This window comes from Hyperolius riggenbachi, chromosome 2 (assembly GCF_040937935.1).
Source record: "Hyperolius riggenbachi isolate aHypRig1 chromosome 2, aHypRig1.pri, whole genome shotgun sequence".
Classification (NCBI taxonomy): Eukaryota; Metazoa; Chordata; class Amphibia; order Anura; family Hyperoliidae; genus Hyperolius; species Hyperolius riggenbachi.
Window position 1 is genome coordinate 371,398,592 of NC_090647.1, and position 21,178 is coordinate 371,419,769.

General features: G+C 42.6%; 1 protein-coding gene across 2 annotated transcripts in view; it reads left to right on the forward strand.

The window, feature by feature from the left end:
- Positions 1 to 21,178, forward strand: part of PPM1J (protein phosphatase, Mg2+/Mn2+ dependent 1J) — a 146,390-nt gene that overhangs the window by 79,973 nt on the left and 45,239 nt on the right. For both annotated transcript variants that reach the window (XM_068265574.1, XM_068265573.1), the window contains exons 2-4: positions 6,113 to 6,248; positions 9,173 to 9,490; positions 17,700 to 17,812. In XM_068265574.1, the coding sequence (XP_068121675.1) occupies positions 6,113 to 6,248; positions 9,173 to 9,490; positions 17,700 to 17,812 (567 nt within the window). The remainder of the gene's footprint in view (positions 1 to 6,112; positions 6,249 to 9,172; positions 9,491 to 17,699; positions 17,813 to 21,178) is intronic.

Here is a 21,178-nt window from a genome sequence, read left to right on the forward strand (position 1 = left end):
TCTGCATGAATGCCTTAGTGGATTTTGAGCAGTGTTTAGGATCGTTGTTGTAAAGGATTGCGGAAACGTGGCGGCGAGGCGGCTGTCTCCGCGTTCAGACCAGCGGTTTCCGCACAGCAGCATGCGTCTGGTGTATCTGAGCCTTCTAGTGCACACAAATGGAGAGCTAAGCGTGCGTGCTGGAAGGCAGGACCTTTATGCCAAGAGGAGAGGGATCAGCTGATCAGGTTGATCAGCTGATCCCAGCGCAGATCGTCATTGGCTGAGCAGCGCTGGGTGGCGCCGAGGAGTGCTGCCCTATATATAGATCTCGCTGGTCAGTCTCAAGTTGTCTGCCGTTGTGAATGCTTATGTGTTAGCACTCAGACCATAGTCAGATCCCACAGTGTGTTAGAACCAGGTGGACCTGGAAATTCACACTTAGCCAGATTACTGTGTTATTACTGTGTTATACTTTAGACCAGTTCAAGGGTGTTGTGACCACGGACCTCACACCCAAGCTTAGGGATACTGTGTCAGTTCTGTGTTATTCTTTAGACCAGTTCCAGGGTGTTGTGACCATGGACCTCACACCCAAGCTTAGGGATACTGTGTCAGTTCTGTGTTATTCTTTAGACCAGTTCCAGGGTGTTGTGACCAAGGACCACACACCCAAGTTTAGGAATACTGTGTCATTGCTGTGTTATTTTTTAGACCAGTTCCATGGTGTTGTGACCACGGACCTCACACCCAAGCTTAGGGATACTGTGTCAGTACTGTGTTATTCTTTAGACCAGTTCCTGGGTGTTGAGACCACAGACCTCACACTCTAGACTAGGCCTCTGCTTGATTTCTGTTATGACCTATTGCTCTCTTGACCTCTCCTGCTATCTGATTCGGTACCTATGCACATCTGATTACCTGTTGCCGACCCTGCCTGTACCTGGTTACCGAATCAGTCTTCTGTCTCTGTACCTTATCTGCTCGTGTGTTGCCGACCCGGTCTGGCCGATCCTTCTGGCTGTCACTCACTCCGTGGGTGATCAGCCTGTCTGTGCTACCTGTGACACCACCCGGTTAGGTGTCAGGTAGCTGCAGAGACTCCCTACTTCTCAGAGGGGATTCTCTGCAGTCCAGTCAGGGACTTTATTCCATCGGAGTCCTTTGACTGCAGTAGAGTCTGATTCCCAGCAGTTCAGGGGATCACTGGCTCTCTGGTTATCTCCAACCCTTACCAAGGAGATACTCCTCATACGGTCAAGGGCCACCTGCTACTCATGTGGTCCATGCTCATCTACTGTTGCACCAAACACACGTTATCGGGTGTCCAGAGGTTAGTTATACTTCTATTATTGGTGATTCTGCAGATCATCAATAATCGGGTATATATCTGCATTGTTGGTGATACTGCAGATCACCAATAATCAGATTATCTCTGTGCTGACACCAATCGTTACAGTTGTCTTGTTGAAAGATCCAGCCCCGGCGCTGCTTCAGCTTTGTTGCTGATTCCAGGACATTGATCTCCAGAATCTGCTGATATTGAGTGGAATGCATGCGTCCCACAACTTTGACAAGAATCCCGGTCCCTGCACTAGCCACACAGCCCCACAGCATGATGGAACCACCGTCATATTTTACTGGAAGTAGCAGGTGTATTTCTTGGAATGCTGTGTTCTTTTTCCTCCATGCATAACGCCCCTTTTTATGCCCAAATAACTCAATTTTAGTTTCATCAGTCCACAGCACCTTATTACAAAATGAAGCTGGTTTGTCCAAATGTGCTTTGGCATACCTCAAGCGGCTCTGTTTGTGCTGTGGGCGGAGAAAAGGCTTCCTCTGCATTGCTCTTGCATACAGCATCTCCTTGTGTAAAGTGCGCCGAATGGTTGAACAATGTACAGTGACTCTATCTGCAGAAAGATGATGTTGTAGGTCTTTGGTGCTGGTCTGTGGGTTGACGCTGACTGTTCTCACCATTTGTCGCTTCTGTTTATCCAAGATTTTTCTTGGTCTGCCACTTCAAGCCTTAACTTGAACTGAGCCTGTGGTCTTCCATTTCCTCAATATGTTCCTAAGGCCCGGTTCACATTAGCGTTCCCTGTCCGGATCCGCCTGATCGCATCCGGACCGTATACTGTACAAACGGAACGTACATTCCGCATAGCAATGCAAAGGCTATGCGGACGTTCACATGCATGCGTACGTTCCGTACAGTACAGAGCCGGACCGGATCCGGACTCCGGACACTTTTCCAACATGCGCTATTTTTTGGTCCGGCTCATCCGGCCCACGCACCCGGACCGGAGCCTGACTGCACCATCCGGATATAGAAAACCAATGGGAAACGGAAGCACTGAACACACTGGAGACAACACCGGACGTTCTACCCCACTTCCTATGCGTATCATAGCGGCCATTTCGGATGGGGACACATGGGCCCAGCATATCTGGAGTGGAGCAGCAGTGACACACATGCTGGAGCTGTTTTGGCAGTATGTCGGAGGTGGAGGTGAGGCCTACAGCGGAGGACCTGATTCTACAGGTGCACCAGGTGCACCTTCTGCAGACCCCAACAAATTTTAAGGTATTTTTTTTTCCCCACGGATCCGGATGGCAGCCTGAAGCAGTCCTGATGCAAACGGACCGGATCGGATCCGGATCGGAACCGTACGGTTCCAATCCGGATCAGGTCCTGATACGATTCGGATCCGGTCCGTGTGCATGCCAAAACGCAAGTGTGAACGGGGCCTAACAGTGGAAACAGACAGCTGAAATCTCTGCAGCTTTCTGTATCCTTCCCCTAAACCATGATAGTGAACAATATTTGTCTTCAGGTCATTTGAGAGTTGTTTTGAGACCCCCATGTTGCTACTCTTCAGAGACGTTTAAAAGAGGAGGGAAACTTACAATTGACCCCCTTAAATACTCTCTCTTAATTAGATTCACCGCTGTATGTAGGTCATGGGTCACTGAGCTTACCAAGCCAATTTGAGTTCCAGTAATTAGTTCTAAAGGTTTTGAAATCAATAAAATGACCACAGTGTCCATATTTATGCACCTGCCTAATTTTATTTAAACAATTATTGCGCACTTTCTGTAAATCCAATAAACTTCATTTCACTTCTCAATTATCACTGTGTGTGTCTCCTATATGATATATTTAACTGACATTTTTTATCCCAACAACCAACGATTTATACAGGAAAATATGACGATTAACAAAGTTGCCCAAACTTTCGCATCCCACTGTATGTGATAATGTACAAGTGCCTGTGCATAATCTTGTCAGTCTGTATGGTTGCAGTAGTACTGAACATCAGCAGTCACTCAGCCGGCTTTAGCAATGCAATCCAAAGTCCTAAAGGGCACCTAAAGTGAGAGGTATATGGAAGATGGAAGAGGTATATGGAAGATGCCATATTTATTTCCTTTTAAGCAGTACCAGTTGCCTGGCTATCCTGCTGATCCTCTGCCTCTAATACTTTTAGCCATAGACCCTGAACAAGCATATGCAGATTAGGTGTATCTGACATTATTGTCAGATCTGATAAGATTAGCTGCATGCTTGTTTCTGGTGTGATTCGGACAATACTGCAGCCAAAGAGATCATCAGGGCTGCCAGGCAACTGGGAGAATTTTAAAAGGAAATAAATATGGCAGCCTCCATATATTTCTCACTTCAGGCTCCATTAAGCAGTATGTTCATCTAGTATATTGTACTAATCAGCCTGTTTAATGCTTAGTTCAAACTGATTGTGGTAATTGCAAAAGCTGTAGGAAGTGATAAAACTCGTAAAAAGAAACTATACCATGTACAGGAAACATAGCATGATCTGTAGCCCTAGAGCAAACCTAAACTGAAAAATAAACCTCAAAATGAATTGCACATGTCATGCTTACCTCCCGTGTAGTCTACTCATCCATCTCTCCTCTCCCTCGTCCTGTTTGTCCACTGTGATCAATGGAATTATCCGTCCTCCATTTTGAAAATGACCATTACCCCATAACAGCTTCTTGGTCAGCACACTGTTGTGCCATAGGGAAACATGGGCATTACTTTGCTCATCAGTTGTCCTTTCAGTTATACCTGACAGCAACTAATATATAACTGACAGCAACTAATATATAACTATGTGGAGTAGTTCACCAGCCTCAGGTTATTACCATGCAGATACAGGGGAGTCCTACTGGGATGAGGGGTCCATCACACCTCTCAATTTAAAGTCCACAATATATAACTGACAGCAATTGATATAATTCAGTTCTTCCAAAATCTTGTCAGAACTGGAAGGAATTGTTGTAAGAAGAAAATAGTGAGCTTCTGAGAGAAACTGACAGTGAGGTAAGTATGTAATTTTACTTGGTTCGGGTTCACTTTAAATATTCTAAATATATGATGTTTTGGGTCAAGGAGTATTATTAGAAACTTTTTAAGTTCCATATTATTTAAAATCAGTTTGATTGGTATCAGATTGGAATTCACCTTTTGTCTAAGTTGAAAGTATAAAAACATGAACCACTTAGAGGAGATTTTAACAATTACTGATTTTTTTTTTATGTGATTTAAATATCCCATTACCATCATGTAATCAACCCATTTTTGTGGTTGGGGATTTTTCAGAAATGTTTGTCGCCTTTTCCTGAACCATGGTGGGTTGTGTGGGAAAATGTCCAGTTTGTTTCTGGTTTAATTTCCAAATCCAACCAGCACCAACCTTTCAAAACAAGGCATATACATTTTCAGGTGCAAGAAAATACAAATGTGCTGTATTGAAGTTCTTTCATATGAAGTGGTGAAAAGTCAGACTCAAATGCCAGATTGGAATTTGTACTGTGTATTTTACCCATAATCCTGTGAGTCAGACTGAGCACATCAATTTTGATACATTTGTGTATTCTCTCTGAGGACACCGTTTTTCTCCTTGGTCATCTAGCGCAGAGTTCCCCAACCCTGTCCTCAAGGCCCACCAACAGTACGTTTTGCAGGAAACCACAAACATTCACAGGTGGGGTAATTTTTGTCTCAGCAGAACTGAGTAACTACCTCTGAGGATTTCCACAAAACATGCACTGTTGGTGGGCCTTGAGGACAGGGTTGGGGAACACTGATCTAGCATATTAAAGTCATGGATAGAGAGAAATAAAGATACATTATGACCTCAATTCACTAAGCTTATCTCCTGTCTATAATAACTCTTCTATAGTTGTTACCATGGTGATAAGGCATGTAGTATTCAGGAAACATTTTACCTCAGGCAAACCTAAAGTTAACTCTTCTGTCTTTAAGTTAACTCTTTAATCCTTAAAATAACTCCAAGTTAAAGACAGGCTGTTCATTAACTGCGTGTGAAAATAACTACAGAGGAGGTAAATTAACTACAGAAGAGGTAACGTAAGGAATGAAGAGATAAGATAACTCTCTTACTGTGTGGAGGTATGTTTTCTCTTGCCTTATTATCTCCAGCATGATCTTAGTGAATTGAGGCCATAGGCCTGCGTGTGAAAATAACTACAGAGGAGGTAAATTAACTACAGAGGAGGTAAATTAGCTACAGTAGAGGTAACGTAAGGAATGAAGAGATAAGATAACTCTCTCACTATGTGGAGGTCAGTTTTTTCTTGCCTTATCTCCAGCATGATCTTAGTGAATTGAGGCCATAGTGCATTGCCTACCATAGCTCTCACCTGACCCTTGTTTTTGTTAAATGTTGCTGGTCTGGGCTGCACCTGGTTCAAGCGTGGTGATTAGATTCATCCAGGCCCAGTATAGATTTCCTATTTACTACTAGAACCCAAAGCCAGCGGTGTTACCAAAGAGGAGTCAAGACAGGGCCAGCAAAAGGGTTAGGTGGCAGAGGTCCAGAATCTGTGTGTGGATAGTTAGCCATCTTGGACACCCCTTTATCCTCCCAACAGTGCCAGAACCACCCCATACTCACCACTTGTTATGCCTGTACAGCTGACCAGCGCCAATAATCACGTCTTCTCTTATCTGTGCTAAAAGAGTTTGCAGATCTAAATCATTACTATTATTTGCTTACATAATGATATTTGCCGTAAGAGAGTAAACTATTTTGATAGCATTTTAGTGAATTTTCTTTTACTTTTGTATTTTTAATCACATCTGTAGAGTGATTAATGCTGGGAAAAGTCAACACAATGAAGACCAGGCATGTTGTGAATTTGTAGATGTTCAGAAAAGAGAAAACGCATTGAATAGCAAATGCGATGAGTCACAAAACGCTAATGGGCAGTCAGATAATAAGGTAAGTAAAGACTTGAGTGAATAACAAAATTTGCAGCTATTCTTTGTTTTTCCTTGAAAGAGCCGTGCGCACACAATGAAAAATAAATGGGGTATTCAAGAGCACTGAATACGTCCACATATGAAATGAAATATATGCATAATAGTATTCAGGACTAAAAATAATCAGCTAAATTATAAAATAGCCAATAAATAGATAATTAGCTAAACTAGTTTTGTGGAAGCCAGTTCCAATCACCTTTTGCAATGTCAGCCATAAAGGGAACCTGAAGTGAGAGGAATATTGAGGCTGCCATTTTAATTCAATTATAAACAAAGCCAATTGCCTGGCTGTCATGCCTGGCTTCAGTTGTTTTTGAGTCACACTTACAACAAGCAGGTAGCCAATAGATTCAGACCAAAGTCAGTGCATCTGATCTGTATGCTCATTCTGGGACAGTAACTTAATATGTATCCATGTGATGACGGAATCGCTAGATACTGACGATGAACAAAGTCACCACAATCTTTTTACAAAGGATCTTTACCAATGGGATGTGGACAACAGCAATAGTCCACAAGTAGATTGCCTACAATAGGACCATTAAACAAGGAAGGCTGCAGGGGAAAGTTTCCATAGATTTAGCCGTCATTTACTGCTTTTTTTTTCTTTAAAAGATAGTTATACGATGTGAGTTGTAACGATGGTTTATCTGTCACTTTGCCAGGTGAAATCTTGCAGTGGGTATGGACCTTTAAAGTATTAGAAGCAGAGCATCAGCACAGAAGTCATGCAACTGGCATTATTTATTACAGAATAAGGATGGCAGCCCTCATAAACCTCTTACTTCAGAGTCCCTTTAATTTTGCTGTCATAATCCGGTACATCCTCCTTAACAACATTGAGGGAAACCTGTATACACACTAGATGTTCACCTGAGTTAATGAGTAACGTATCTGCAGCATACATGCAGCTTGTTTACGAACAGTGAAAACAGAATATCTGACATGCATGCTTGTTCAGTGACTCACGGAAGGCAAAGGATCACCATGACAGCCAGGCAGCTAGGAGTTTTTGTTATTTTTTTTTTATTAGGACAAGGCCAGAAATGGTAAGCTTCATAATCTCATCCTATATAATAAAACCCATAGTGTCCCTGTGTCATCCTCCTGTCAGTGTGTCCGTGGTTTTGTGCTACTGCGCATGTGTTGGGACAGGAGGAGGACGGGGGCAGGTGGCTGTTGGTGCGGGTGGGCGTGTGGCGGTTGTGCGGGCGCGCACGCATGCACACTGACATGCAGGACAGACCTAGAGCCCGTTTTTAAACGGGCTTAGGTCCCCTAGTGGTAAACATAAAACTGTTATCAGAAGCTTGACATCCTAGCTACATACTAGATACATGTAGCATTACTGTCAGCAATTGTATGGGATGGTTTTAGGTGACAGTTGAGGAATGATCACTATGCAGACATACTGCTGGGCTGTTGGCTGAGCAGCCTGTTTTGTCGAAGGGAGATGGGGAGGACAACCAGGAGAATTCCCACTGCCAGCAGCAGTAAGAACAACTAAAAGGATATTCCAACTTGGCTGATCACTAGAGAGGAAGCTGCCAACAATTTTGGGTAACAAAAACTAAAGCGTGTGTACATAGCTGACCATGAGCTCCGCTCTGTACTGAGTGACCTCTAGTCCCTCAGTGAATATGTTTTAGAAACAACAGATCTTTTATACAGTATTGGTTATTTTTGGAATGTCATGACTTCCTGTGTGAAGTACCATGTGTCATAAATACACTTTTGATTACATCATGCAAGATTCATATATTTATCGTGAGCTGGTGAAACACATGGACTTCCCACTAAGCTATAAGTTGTGATGATGTGTCAGTAAATGGTCGCGGGAGGTCACCCTGTAGGGAGGCAGTTCAGAATGTGAGAAAGAGCAGAAGGGTTAGAGTGTTATTATGAACTGGTAGCCTGACTTTCTGACTAGTCCATGAAGTGCAGAATTCCAGAATACTCATGTGAACTGGTAGACAGACACCATATTGCTAAGGATCACGCAGCAATCCTTGCTCACCAATGTGTTTTAATGCACCCGTTTTGTGATGTCTGTATTCACATTAAAACACGCGTGTCTACAGCTGCTTCATAATACATTACATTTAAGCGTGAACATATGTGTAGGGAAAAGAGTAGATGGCTGCAAGTAATTAAGAATTAAAATGCATCAGTGTTTAGCTATCAATCTTGTAATGGAAAAAAAACACATAAACAGGCCAATTGTGATTCCAGCCATTTAATAGTGATACCTGGAGCAAAGGCTGATAGAAGTTTTTTTTTTCTTATGTAAGATTTGGTGTAGTTCAGTACAATAACAGTTTTTATTTTTATTTGAAAAATGTGGTTTTGATTTATTACCAGTGAAGCCTGAAAAATTCAGCTTTTCCTATTGCCTTTACTGGAGAAACATGAAGGCAGCCATAATTGGTATCATTTTAATCAAGCTAGCTGCCTGGCTGCATTGCTGATTCTAAAGCTGTTTGGATCCTGACAGAACAGGTATACCAGTAAGGAAAATCAGCAGAAAGTAAATTATGTGATCTGCAGTGAGCAATTGTATACCCAGAGAATGGGCACTACAGTCAGCAAAGTAGCATTTGTAACATGTGCTGCACTTTTAATTCATAGAAGATAAGACAGGTATATTCTGTAATTTTATTATAAGCAGCCTTCCTTTGCTTATAATGACCATGGCTGCTAGCCAGAGCTGAGAACTAGGATGCAAAGACTGCCAGCAGTTGTCCTCCACAGTTATGGTATAAGAATGTAGTGGCTTGTTCAAGCTGCTGAAACCTGTATAACCGGTTTATACAGTTTTTTTTCTAATGTCTTTTACATGCACAATTAATCTTTTTTCTTTTGTTTTTGCATCTAACACTTTAGGCCAGTGATAGACTATCTTTCCATTATTGGGGACTTTTTGATGGTCATGCTGGATATGGATGTGCTCTAACTGCATCAAGGCTCCTTCACTTTCACATATGTGATCAGCTAAGAGACCTTGTACATATTTTGGAGCAGCCTACAGTTGCCGCACCTCTGTGCCTGGACAGTAGTATTAGAAATGGGACTGTTTCAGTTACACCAACCGAGGAGAAAACAGAGCCCCCTCTTGAGTCTGCCATTCGCTTTCACCTTGAAAAACAAATATTTCCTGAGAGTCTTGTCATTGGTTCACTGGAAAATGCCTTCAAACAAATGGTGAGTTAAGACAATAGAGACTGGCTATAGCATGCAGTATACTGAATGATATTATTACCATGATGCAGTGCTATGCTAATTGTAAAATATGGCAGTTAAATCACAAGGATCTACATTCATTTGAAAGAACAGGTAAACACTAGGGGGGGGGGGGGGGGGAGTGAAAATTACCATGACTCTCAGTGTAACATCCTTCTCCCACCGTGTGCCATACAATAACAGTTCCCATGTATTATGTGACTCGCCCTAACCTCCCACCCTGTGCCTAAACTACCTCTGCACTACCTTGTGGCCAGCTTTAAGCTCTTATCGGCTAACTGTAACCTCTCCTCCTAGCCTGTGCCTAACTCTAACCTTCTACCCTGTGCCTCAAGATAAGACTAAATAAAATCAAAACAGATAAAGCACTGGTCCCAGATGACGTACATCCTTGGGTGCCAAGTTAAGTTTTGGATAAACCCCTTTATCTTATCTTTGGCCTAGTGCACACCAGAGCGGTTCGGCTGCGGTTTGCGATCCACTTGCGGGTGCGGATCCGCTTGGGTAATGTATTTCAATGGGCTGGTGCACACCAGAGCGGGAGGCGTTTTGCAGAAACGCATACTCCCGGGCTGCTGCAGATTTTGGATTGCGGAGGCGTTTCTGCCTCAATGTTAAGTATAGGAAAACCGCAAACCGCTCTGAAAAACGGCACTTCAGAGCGGTTTGCCAGGCGGTTTTGTTACAGTAGCTGTTCAGTAACAGCTTTACTGTAACAATACATGAAATCTACTACACCAAAACCGCTACACAAAACCGCAAAACGCTAGCTGAAACGCTCCAGAAAAAGAAGAACAAGCGTTTTAAAATCTGCTAGCATTTTGCGGATCTGCTAGCGGTTTTTGGTGTGCACCAGGCCTCAGTGACTGTCTTTCAAGTGGAATAGCTCCAATGGACTGCTTAAGGATACCAGAGCTGAACGATATATCAAAAATGAGGGAAGCAGGCATGTAGTAGGTGCAGTCATTATGCCAATGACATCATTGTGCTGCTGTGCACATGCGCAGTGCACTCCTGGCTGCACACTCCTGCACACTAACGCCCAACTACAGGGACCTGGACTGAGCTGCGAAGGAGGATTTACGAAATAAAGGAGAGGGATGGAGGAGAACCCCCACTTGGTTTTTAATATATCGTTTGGCTCTGGTATCCTTTAATGGATACTAGACACACATCCAAATAATCTGCTCAACTATCATCTAAACTTGGTCTGTTGGAAGACAGTTAAGCGTATGTATGGCTGGCAAACAACAAGGTGACCAACAGATAACGGGTGATTTGCCAAATCCATCCAGTGGATCAAGCTCCATACCTATCGTGCAGCTTGGCCACATGTGTACCAGTCATTTGAACAAATGTGTTGTTTTGGAATGCGTGCATGTGCTGTTTGTCGTTTTGCTTACGTGCGCAGTATTCATGTGAGTTGGTTGCTTAGTGGATTGGAGTGCGTGTACATACTTGTGTAAACAACCTGTCGTGTGTTTGGTCATGTTGTGCAGTTGGTTATGCATTATAAAAACAAGGAACACCAAGAGCCCCAATGGTGTAATATGTACTGGTAAATGGTTACTAGATAGAGTAAATATTAATACTCACAAACCAGGGTTACCATTAGGCAACCACTGTAAAGGCAGGTGGGGAGATTTTCCTAACCCCACTCAGGAATAAGAAGTCGCTCTCTGTAGATGAGAAAGAAGGGGGTTCAACCCTCCAACCAGGGTGGATTCAATATTATGCAGGAGAACAGAGGTGCCAAAAGGATAAAAGGAAGCTAAATGAGCTTAAAAAACAAATTCTTGGTAAATAGAGGAGGTAGTGGTGGACTCACCTCCTCCAAATAGACACACAACGACTGTAGTAAAGACAGTCCATATATTTTATTTATGAACTGCAAATATGCAACGCGTTTCACAGGTTTGATCCCGCTTCATCAGGCAATAACAACGGAGCAATAGCATATGTGGTCAGTAGAAGAGCCAGGCACCTCTGTTGGCACCTCCGTTGTTATTGCCTGATGAAGCGGGATCAAACCTGCGAAACGCGTTGCATATTTGGAGTTCATAAATAAAATATATTGACTTGTCTTTACTACAGTCGTTGTGTGTCTATTTGGAGGAGGTAAGTCCACCACTACCTCCTCTATTTACCAAGAATTTGGTTTTTAAGCTCATTTAGCTTCCTTTTATCCTTTTGGCGCCTCTGTTCTCCTGGTTATGCATTATGTTGGACATGTGTATGAGCCATTACAGTCCACATTTTCCCATTATTTCAATGCAAAAAAAATCTGATCTGGAAAATTATAGACCTGTAAGCTTAACATTGGTTGTGTGTGAACTATTTGAGAGTTTGCTGAAGGTCACACGCCTGACTTAAGTCATCTGAAGCAGCCGATAACGGGAATCAGGTCCTGATTCCTGAGGGGGCAACATCCATCAAAGGTGTGTACGCACCTTTAGAGATGCTATACAAGACTTATATCAGAGAATACTCTAATTTCTCAGCATCAACATGGGTTTACTAAAGAATTTCTGACAAACTTCTGACAAACTTCTACTGAGCCACAATCGAATCCGTACTATGCTCGTCCATCCTGGTCTGGTACGCCAGCTCCTCCGCCAGCGACAGGCTCAAACTGCAGAGGGTCATCAGATCAGCGGAGAGGATCATCGGGAGATCCCTTCTGGACCTCCTCTACCGCTCCAGGCTGAACACCAGAGCATTAAAGATCGCCAACGACCCTTCACACCCTGGCTACCGCTTCTTTAATCAGTTCCCCTCGAGCCTAAAGCTCCGGTTCTGATCCATCTACGCCAGGACCTCAAGACATAAGAACAGTTTCTTTCCCTCGGCTGTCAACCTCCTGAACTCTCTCCATGGAAATGCCCATCCCCACCCCACAATACCATGACGCCTGAAGCACTCTGCACATAGACGGCGCTCCAGCTCAAGCGTACCTTTCGGTTGTGTTTGTATTGTAAATTATGCCACATTGTCTCCCTCTGCATAAAGGTTATATAGTGTTCTGTATTCTGTATAATGTTCTGTTCCTACTGCATGTCCTGATCTGTATCTGTAACTATATTGTGTATCAGTACCCTGTACGTGCCAAGCCCAATTCCGGGCCCGACCCAGTCGTGCTTGGCGAAATAAAGTTTCTGATTCTGATCAAACCTGGACAGGGACCTAGGAGTACTTGTTGACAAGTTAAATAATCATATTTAATGCCATGCAGCTGCAGCTAACGCAAATACATTTTTTAGGATGCATTAAAAGAGAAATACAAACTTGGGATGCTAACATAATACTGCCCCAGTTTAACTCTCTAGTAGGGCCACATCTGGAATATGGAAGTCAGTTCTGGGCACCACATTACAGGAGGGACAATACGGTTTTAGAGAAGAACCAGAGACGAGCAACAAAATTTATTAGAGGGATTGAAGGTCTCACTTACCAAGAAAGGTTAGATAAGCTGGGCTTACAGTATTTGGTTTGGATAAAAGATGCCTTATGCTCGGTACACACAATGAGATTTTTCAGGCGATTTACTGGCCGGTCGATTTTCTGATCAATTTTCTTATCTTTTCTTATTAATTTCCATTCAATCCTATGAAAAATTGATTAGAAAAACGATCGCAAATAAGATCGGACATGACGGAAAATTATCTAATAAACTATCTGCCAAAATATCTTTTGGTGTGTAGCTAGCATTAAAGGAGATCGAATTAACATGTTCAAATACATCAGATTACAATATAAAAGCTTGGCAGATAATCTTTTTGTCCCTAGGCTTGTGCAAAGGACTAGGGGACATGATCTGCACATGGAAGAAAAATGTTTTTGCCATTAATTAGATAAATGGATGTTTACCGTTAGAGCCCGTTCAGACTGCACGCGTTTCCAGACGCGTTTTGGAAACGAGTGCGGGTGGCCCGACACGCACGACATCAGACAGTGCATAGAGTGCACTGTCTGATATTCACACTGCATGCGTTCCGGACCTGTGCGGTCCGGGAACGCATGCTGCACGCAGATTTTGCAAAAACGCGCAGCTGTCCCATTCACTTTTCAGTGATGGGATCAGCCACGCAATGCATACAAACTCAGATGGCGTGCGTTCGTACGCCTTGCGTTCCGCAAGCGTGGCTGTCCGCGTTTTGTAATGTGAACCGGCCCTAAGGGCCCGTTCACACTTAAAATCGCAGAACGCCGGTGATTACTGCCAGCGTTTTGCGGGAGTGATTTTCCCGCGATTAGCGCGGAAAAATCACTGGACACTGCGGCGGTTTTGGAGCGATCACGATTAGCGTGCTATGCACGCTAATCACGATCGCAAATCGCGGAACGCTCGTCGCCGGCAAACCGCTGCGTGCAGCGCGGTTGCGGTTATCGCTAACCGCAACCGCGGCAGTGAGAACACTGCCACTCGCTACATTGTGTAGCGGTTCTTGCAGAACCGCTAGCGGTTTGCCGTGAGCGGGAATCGTGCGATTCCCGCTCAGGTGTGAACGGGCCCTAGGGGTGTTTAAAAAGTGGAATGTATTACCACAGTGAGTAGTTATGGCAAATTCTATACCTGCATTTAATGTGGGCTTAGATGCTTTCCTTCCAATGAGGGACATACATGGCCTTAAATACCAGGTAATTCCCGGTGGTGTTGATCCAGGGTTTTTATCTGATTGGATTAAGTCAGGAAGGATTTTTTTTCCCTTTAAGGCAGTGTTTCTCAAACCTGTTCTCATGTCCACCCAACGGTGAATGTTTTGCAGGCAACCTCACCTGTGTCTCAGCTACATGGAATCCACCTAGCTGAGACACTAACCACGGGGGTCACGAGGACAATTTTGAGAAACACTGCATTAAGGGCTGATTGGTCCAATCCTTGTAAGGGTTTTTCACGTTTCTCAGGATCAACAGATACAGTGGTTTGCAAAAATATTCGGCCCCCTTGAAGTTTTCCACATTTTGTCATATTACTGCCACAAACATGAATCAATTTTATTGGAATTCCATGTGACAGATCAATACAAAGTGGCATACACGTGAGAAGTCGAAACGAACGAAAATCATGATTCCAAACATTTTTTTTACAAATAAATAACTGCAAAGTGGTGTGTGCATAATTATTCGGCCCCCTTTGATCTGAGCGCAGTCAGTTGCCTATAGACATTGCCTGATGAGTGCTAATGACTAAATAGAGTGCACCTGTGTGTAATCTAATGTCAGTACATATACAGCTGCTCTGTGAGGGCCTCAGAGGTTGTCTAAGAGAATATTGGGAGCAACAACACTGTGAAGTCCAAAGAACACACAAGACAGATCAGGGATCAAGTTATTGAGGAATTTAAAGCAGGCTTGGGCTACAAAAAGATTTCCAAATCCTTGAACATCCCACAGAGCACTGTTCAAGCTATCATTCAGAAATGGAAGGAGTATGGCACAACTGTAAACCTACCAAGACAAGGCCGTCCACCTAAACTCACAGGCCGCAAAAGGAGAGCGCTGATCAGAAATGCAGTCGAGGCCCATGGTGACTTTGGACAAGCTGCAGAGATCTACAGCTCAGGTGGGGGAATCTGTCCATAGGACAACTATTAGTCGTGCACTGCACAAAGTTGGCCTTTATGGAAGAGTGGCAAGAAGAAAGCCATTTTTAACAGAAAAGCATAGGAAGTCCCGTTTGCAGTTTGCTACAAGCCATGTGGTGGGCACAGCAAACACATGGAAGAAGGTGCTCTGGTAAGATGAGACTAAAATTGAACTTTTTGGCCAAAATGCAAAACGCTATGTGTGGCGTAAAAGTAACACTGCACATCACTCTGAACACACCATCCCCACTGTTAAATATGGTAATGCCAGCATCATCCTCTGGGGGTGCTTCTCTTCAGCAGGGACAGGGAAGCTGGTCAGAGTTGATGGGAAGATGGATGGAGCCAAATACAGGGCATTCTTGGAAGAAAACCTCTTGGAGTCTGCAAAAGACTTGAGACTGGGGCGGAGGTTCACCTTCCAGCAGGACAATGACCCTAAACATAAAGCTAGGGCAACAATGGAATGGATTAAAACAAAACATATCCATGTGTTAGAATGGCCCAGTCAAAGTCTAGATCTAAATCCAATCGAGAATCTGTGTCAAGATCTGAAAACAGCTGTTCACAAACGCTGCCCATCTAATCTGACTGAGCTAGAGCTGTTTTGCAAAGAAGAATGGACAAGGATTTCAGTCTCTAGATGTGCAAAGTTGGTAGAGACATACCCTAAAAGACTGGCAGCTGTAATTGCAGCAAAAGGTGGTTCTACAAAGTATTGACTCAGGAGACTGAATAATTATGCACACCCCACTTTGCAGTTATTTTGTTTTTTTAATATTTGGAATAGTGTATGATTTTCGTTCCACTTCTCACATGTACTCCACTTTTTATTGGTCTTTCACGTGGAATTCCAATAAAATTGATTCATGTTTGTGGCAGTAATGTGACACAATGTGGAAAACTTCAAGGGGGCCAAATACTTTTGCAAACCACTGTATATGTGAGGGTTCAGGCTAGTGTACCTTCTTTCTGGTTGAGCTAGATGGACTTATATCTTTTTTTCAACCCAACTGTGCAAGCTATTATCTTAGTGTACCTTGATAATGTGGGTCGCCGCACGGCCCAAAAACAGTTGTCATTGGATACAGTTGATGGCTAATCTTTGTTGGTTTTGTTGCCTTATGTCAACTTATATTCAATTTAGTTGGCATGATCTGGTCTTAACTATTATTAATAAATTGTGTTAATAAAGTGCCAGAAATACTGGTAATGGGACCTGTATGCAGGTATTTAAACAACAAACAGTAGTAATGGATATGGGAGTACCTAGCAGACTGCTGGATGCCCCCTGCTTACATTTTTTTGTTGTGTGGTATAATTCCCTTTCCCATCTGCTGTGTGAGCACACCTGTTTTGGAATTACTAAGCTGGTAAAAAAGTGAAAGCAATCTCAGTGTTCTTCATAAACATAACGTAGGTACACACGGTCAGATAAGATATGCTTATTATACATTCTGCTAACTTGCTCTAAAGGCTCGTACTCACGTTCAACCAAACTGCCTGATTGTCGACCAAGAGACCAAAATCAAATGACAATCAGGCATGTGTATGCGTGCCAAACGATGAGACGAGCAACTGATAACAGGCTAACTACTTATGAATTGTTCATGGAAGAGGGTGGTGGGAGTGTCACTGGAACTGTGGGGTCTGCGACTGGAAGTTTGGTGTGGTAGCACTTGAGGTTTATTTAGATGCCTTACTGTAATTGTAGGGGCGAGGCTAGAGAAGGCGGAGCAGACTGGAGGTTTGCCAGTAGTTACATAAGGTATGGTGGAGGCACAGCTAGAGGTGTTGCTAAAATATTTATACCGTTCATCTCACAAAGTTCAAAACGATGACCCTTATTCAATTCACATTTTCTCACAGTTTTCTCCTTGAAGATATTTTCACCCCTCATCAATAAAATGCCTTAGAATTCAGCAGGAAGCCAGAAAACACTCAGAATAATTCTGACAGTATTTTTCCACCTATTTTTTGGTACTGTTTCATTGCAGAGTGCTAAATTGTTATTTTAAACAGAACAGGAAGAATTATCTCCAAGAAGAAAACTTAGGAGAAAATGTGAATTGAATAAGGGCCAATGTGTAGATCTGTAGGGGCCAGTTTCTGTTACTAAAGTTTTACTGTAAATTAACCTGACTACATCTGACCCTGAAAAATTAGGTTTTGCATTGCTTCTAAAATTCTTGGCCCCACTTCACCAATAAGGGATAGTTCAAACAGGTGATTGCCGGTGGGAGTTGCCGGGATCGACCACATCCAGCATTAAGATAAATGGGACCATGCATCTCAATGCTTTCTCCTGGAAGCTCAAAACGCGGTGCAATGAGGGAACAATGGGAACCGATGCCAAATGCTTTTCTGCTTAGTTGCAGTAAAACGTTTAGCATTAGCTGAACATGCCACCGGCAGTCACCAATGTGAACTGGTCCTACACATTCCATTTGTCTGACATTCTCCAAAAGACTGTATTGTAAGGTCTACTCAGTACTCAACAGCCATTTTTTAGTAATATTCCTGATCTTCCACATTACATTACTGGATTAATGGTTTACATGCCATTTATATCTTTGTGTTTATAGGATGAACAAATTAAAAGAGAAAGAACATCACATAGCATAGAAGGAGGCTGCTGTGCTCTTGTGGCAATTTGTTTGCTGGACAAACTGTTTGTAGCCAATGCTGGAGACAGCAGGTAGGATTTTACAGTTTATTATGGGGGGGAAATGCACGGTTAGATGTTGTAACCCAGTACTAGATAGTTCTGATGAATTCCACTTTCCATACATATATCTGAATACACAATCTAATAACTTAGAAAGAGTATTCAAATGTTCCTTTTATAAATGAACGGGGTTTCTGCCCCTAAAAATCTTGTCTTAAAAATGTAGGGACAAAGTGGTATATGCGCTCCCCTCCTCAAAACACCAGTACATTTCAATAACGATACAGTTCACTGTTATTTCAAACTGGCCAATGGATCGCTATATAAATGGGTGGGTATTCACACCCTAACAAACTTGTAGATTGGAAATATAGCACTCTAAACATTAGCCAGATGCAGGTCACAATATGGCTCAAGTCCTTCTAATACAACAACAGAGTCCACTTTAAAGTCCATTCATCAAGATCTCTATCCCACTAGTACATATCACGCTCACCAGAATCGATGGCTGATTGGTTGTAATCAGCGTAAACAGCATGAAGTAAATAGCATCTGATGTTCCTTTCAGCTCTTTTCTGTGTGTACCTCAAGGAGAAAACACTAACATAGCGTAATACTGTTTGCATTAGACGGAAAAAACACCTCCACCGATACAGCTGGTCACCCGTGTATACTTGTCAAACACCACACACCCAGTGTGTATAGCTAGTAAAGTTGTCGATTTACCAGATACAATGGCTGACCGTATGACAGACCAGCTCACAGTGCTTCTGATAAACAGCCTTCTTATTCCAGCAGGGTTTTCTTCCCTTAAGAGACTCAAAACGGATTCGCAATAGTGTATTACCATTTATTAAAAAGTTAAAAAACAAGTAGTGCACTCCCATTTCAAAATACAGTTATGCGCATATCATAAAAACCTCATGCGGACGTCCTCCTTGTTGCCACACTTGCGTCTCCACACAGCGGTCCAAAGCCACGCGTGTTATGTTATGTTAGTGTTTTCTCCTTGAGGTACACACAGAAAAGAGCTGAAAGGAACATCAGATGCTATTTACTTCATGCTGTTTACGCTGATTACAATCAATCAGCCATCGATTCTGGTGAGCGTGATATGTACTAGTGGGATGGAGATCTTGATGAATGGACTTTAAAGTGGACTCTGTTGTTGTATTAGAAGGACTTGAGCCATATTGTGACCTGCATCTGGCTGATGTTTAGAGCGCTATATTTCCAATCTACAAACTTGTCTTAAAAATGTTTTCACATGATCGGAAGCTGGTGAGGTAAGGGCCCTTTTCCACTAGCGGTTGAATCGCAAAATAGCAAATTGCTTGGGTTTGCTAAATAACATAGGAATTGCGGTAGGTATTTTCTCCTACCGCGATTCGATTTTTACTAAAGCGTGATTGCTCCTCGGAGCGATTTTTACCACGATTTTGCTATGCAGTGCATTGCATAGCAAAATCGCAATTAAAGAAAAGAATTAGCAACTTGCTGAATCGCAATCGCTAGCGTTTAGCGCAAGCACTAGGGATTGCTAGTGGAAAAGGGCCCTAAGGGCATTAGTAGCAAACCCTGTAGGTGGGACTCCTGTGTCGATTGTAGGTACAAACTAAGCTCTCTGGTAAATGTGTATGTATGAAAAATTTCACATGTGCTTCCCCGTAAAGGTTTGCAGTTGCGTTTGTGCAGTATTCATGTTTTTGTTCTGCATTTGCATTTCCAGTGGTCAATGTAGAAAAGACATGCAGTTGCCGCCTGTAAAATACTCGTACAGTGGTATCAGTAACACTTGATTGGTATGAGAAAGCAAATGTCACTTTGTATCATGAAATGGACATTTCTGAAGAACTGAATAAACACGTATAGTGTGAATGGGCCCTTGCCGTATGTGGCACCATAGCAGAGCTTCTGACCACGTACTTATAGGCTATCCGTTAATAAAGGAGCTTTTATACAAATAAAAACAAGTTTAGCAACTGAGCGCCTAGAAAGGACTAGTAATAGTTTGTGCTTGAAGTGCTGCTTTAGTTTTTTAACTGTGTACATTTGTAGTTCTCATGTATGAAAAGATTGCATTAAATGTACACATTTTCTTTCTTTCCGTGTGAAAAATCTGCATGCACATTTTCACATGTAAAACCCAAGCCAATAGTGGAAACAACGCTTGTGAATTAAGAATTCAGAGCTCTAAATGACAGTTTCTCTGCAGCAGGCCAGCAGTCAACCTGCTGGGCAACTTTCACTGATAACTAAACAGGGCTGATTAAACTAAAGTTGTCCATTAATGGTACAATATTTTCTTCAGATGCGATCATTCGATCTGATTTTTTTATAATTAAATTTATACAGAAAGCCACGCAGTAGTTGGAGAAAAGCAACGTGAATCGATTCTATAGTCGATTGGGATACATAATTTTGTTGAAATTAGGAAGTTTATGATCGTATCTGAAGAGAGAAAGTGGTTTATGGGAGCAATTGATAGTTACCTTCTTATTACTTATGATACCATAAATCTGATCGAATGATCGCATCTGAAGAAAATATTGTATCATTATTGGGCACCTTAAGAAACAGAAGTGTAGGGTGATCAAAGAATGAGTAGGAAGATGTAATAGATAGTGTTATTCACAAAAAAGGGTTGCAAACGGGCAACTGACCATTGTAGGCAGGTGGAGATGAACAAACCCGACTCCACTCGGGTGTCCAGATAAACTGGGCTTGGTCGCTCTCTAGGTAAAAGATTCCAGATGGTTGTAGGAGTGGTACCTCAACAAACACTTCTGAATACAGAGAACTGATTAATAATTTCAATAGTCCTCAGAATGGGTCAGCAGTCCAGCCTGAGCAAAGGCTATCTGTCTTGAAACAGCGGGCTATTGCTGGGTCACAGCCACCCACTTTTTGCTGTAACCTTTTTTAACAATAAATAGCTATTTTATACTAAGAGAGCTATAATTCATTGAGGTGCTGACCCATTCTGAGGACTGCTTACTACCGTCTGAGGGGTATGGAAGGATGGCCAGGTCATAGCTCTCCATTTCTCACTGAACATGGGTGCTGATTACACAAGGATACATAGTAAGTTCAATAGTTTACAATATGTCTGCGTGGATGCTGTAAAACATTTAAAGGACACCTGAAGCAAGAGGGATATGGAGGCTGCCATATTTATTTCCTTTTAAGAAATACCAGTTGCCAGGCTAGCCTGCTGTTTCTCTGCCTAATACTTCTATCCATAGACCCTGAACAAGCATATGCAAATGAGGTGTTTCTGGCATTATTGTCAGATCTGACAAAATTAGCACCATGCTTGTTTCAGGTACGATTCAGACACTACTGTCGCCAAATATATCAGCAGGGCTGCCAGGATACTGGTATTGTTTAAAAGGA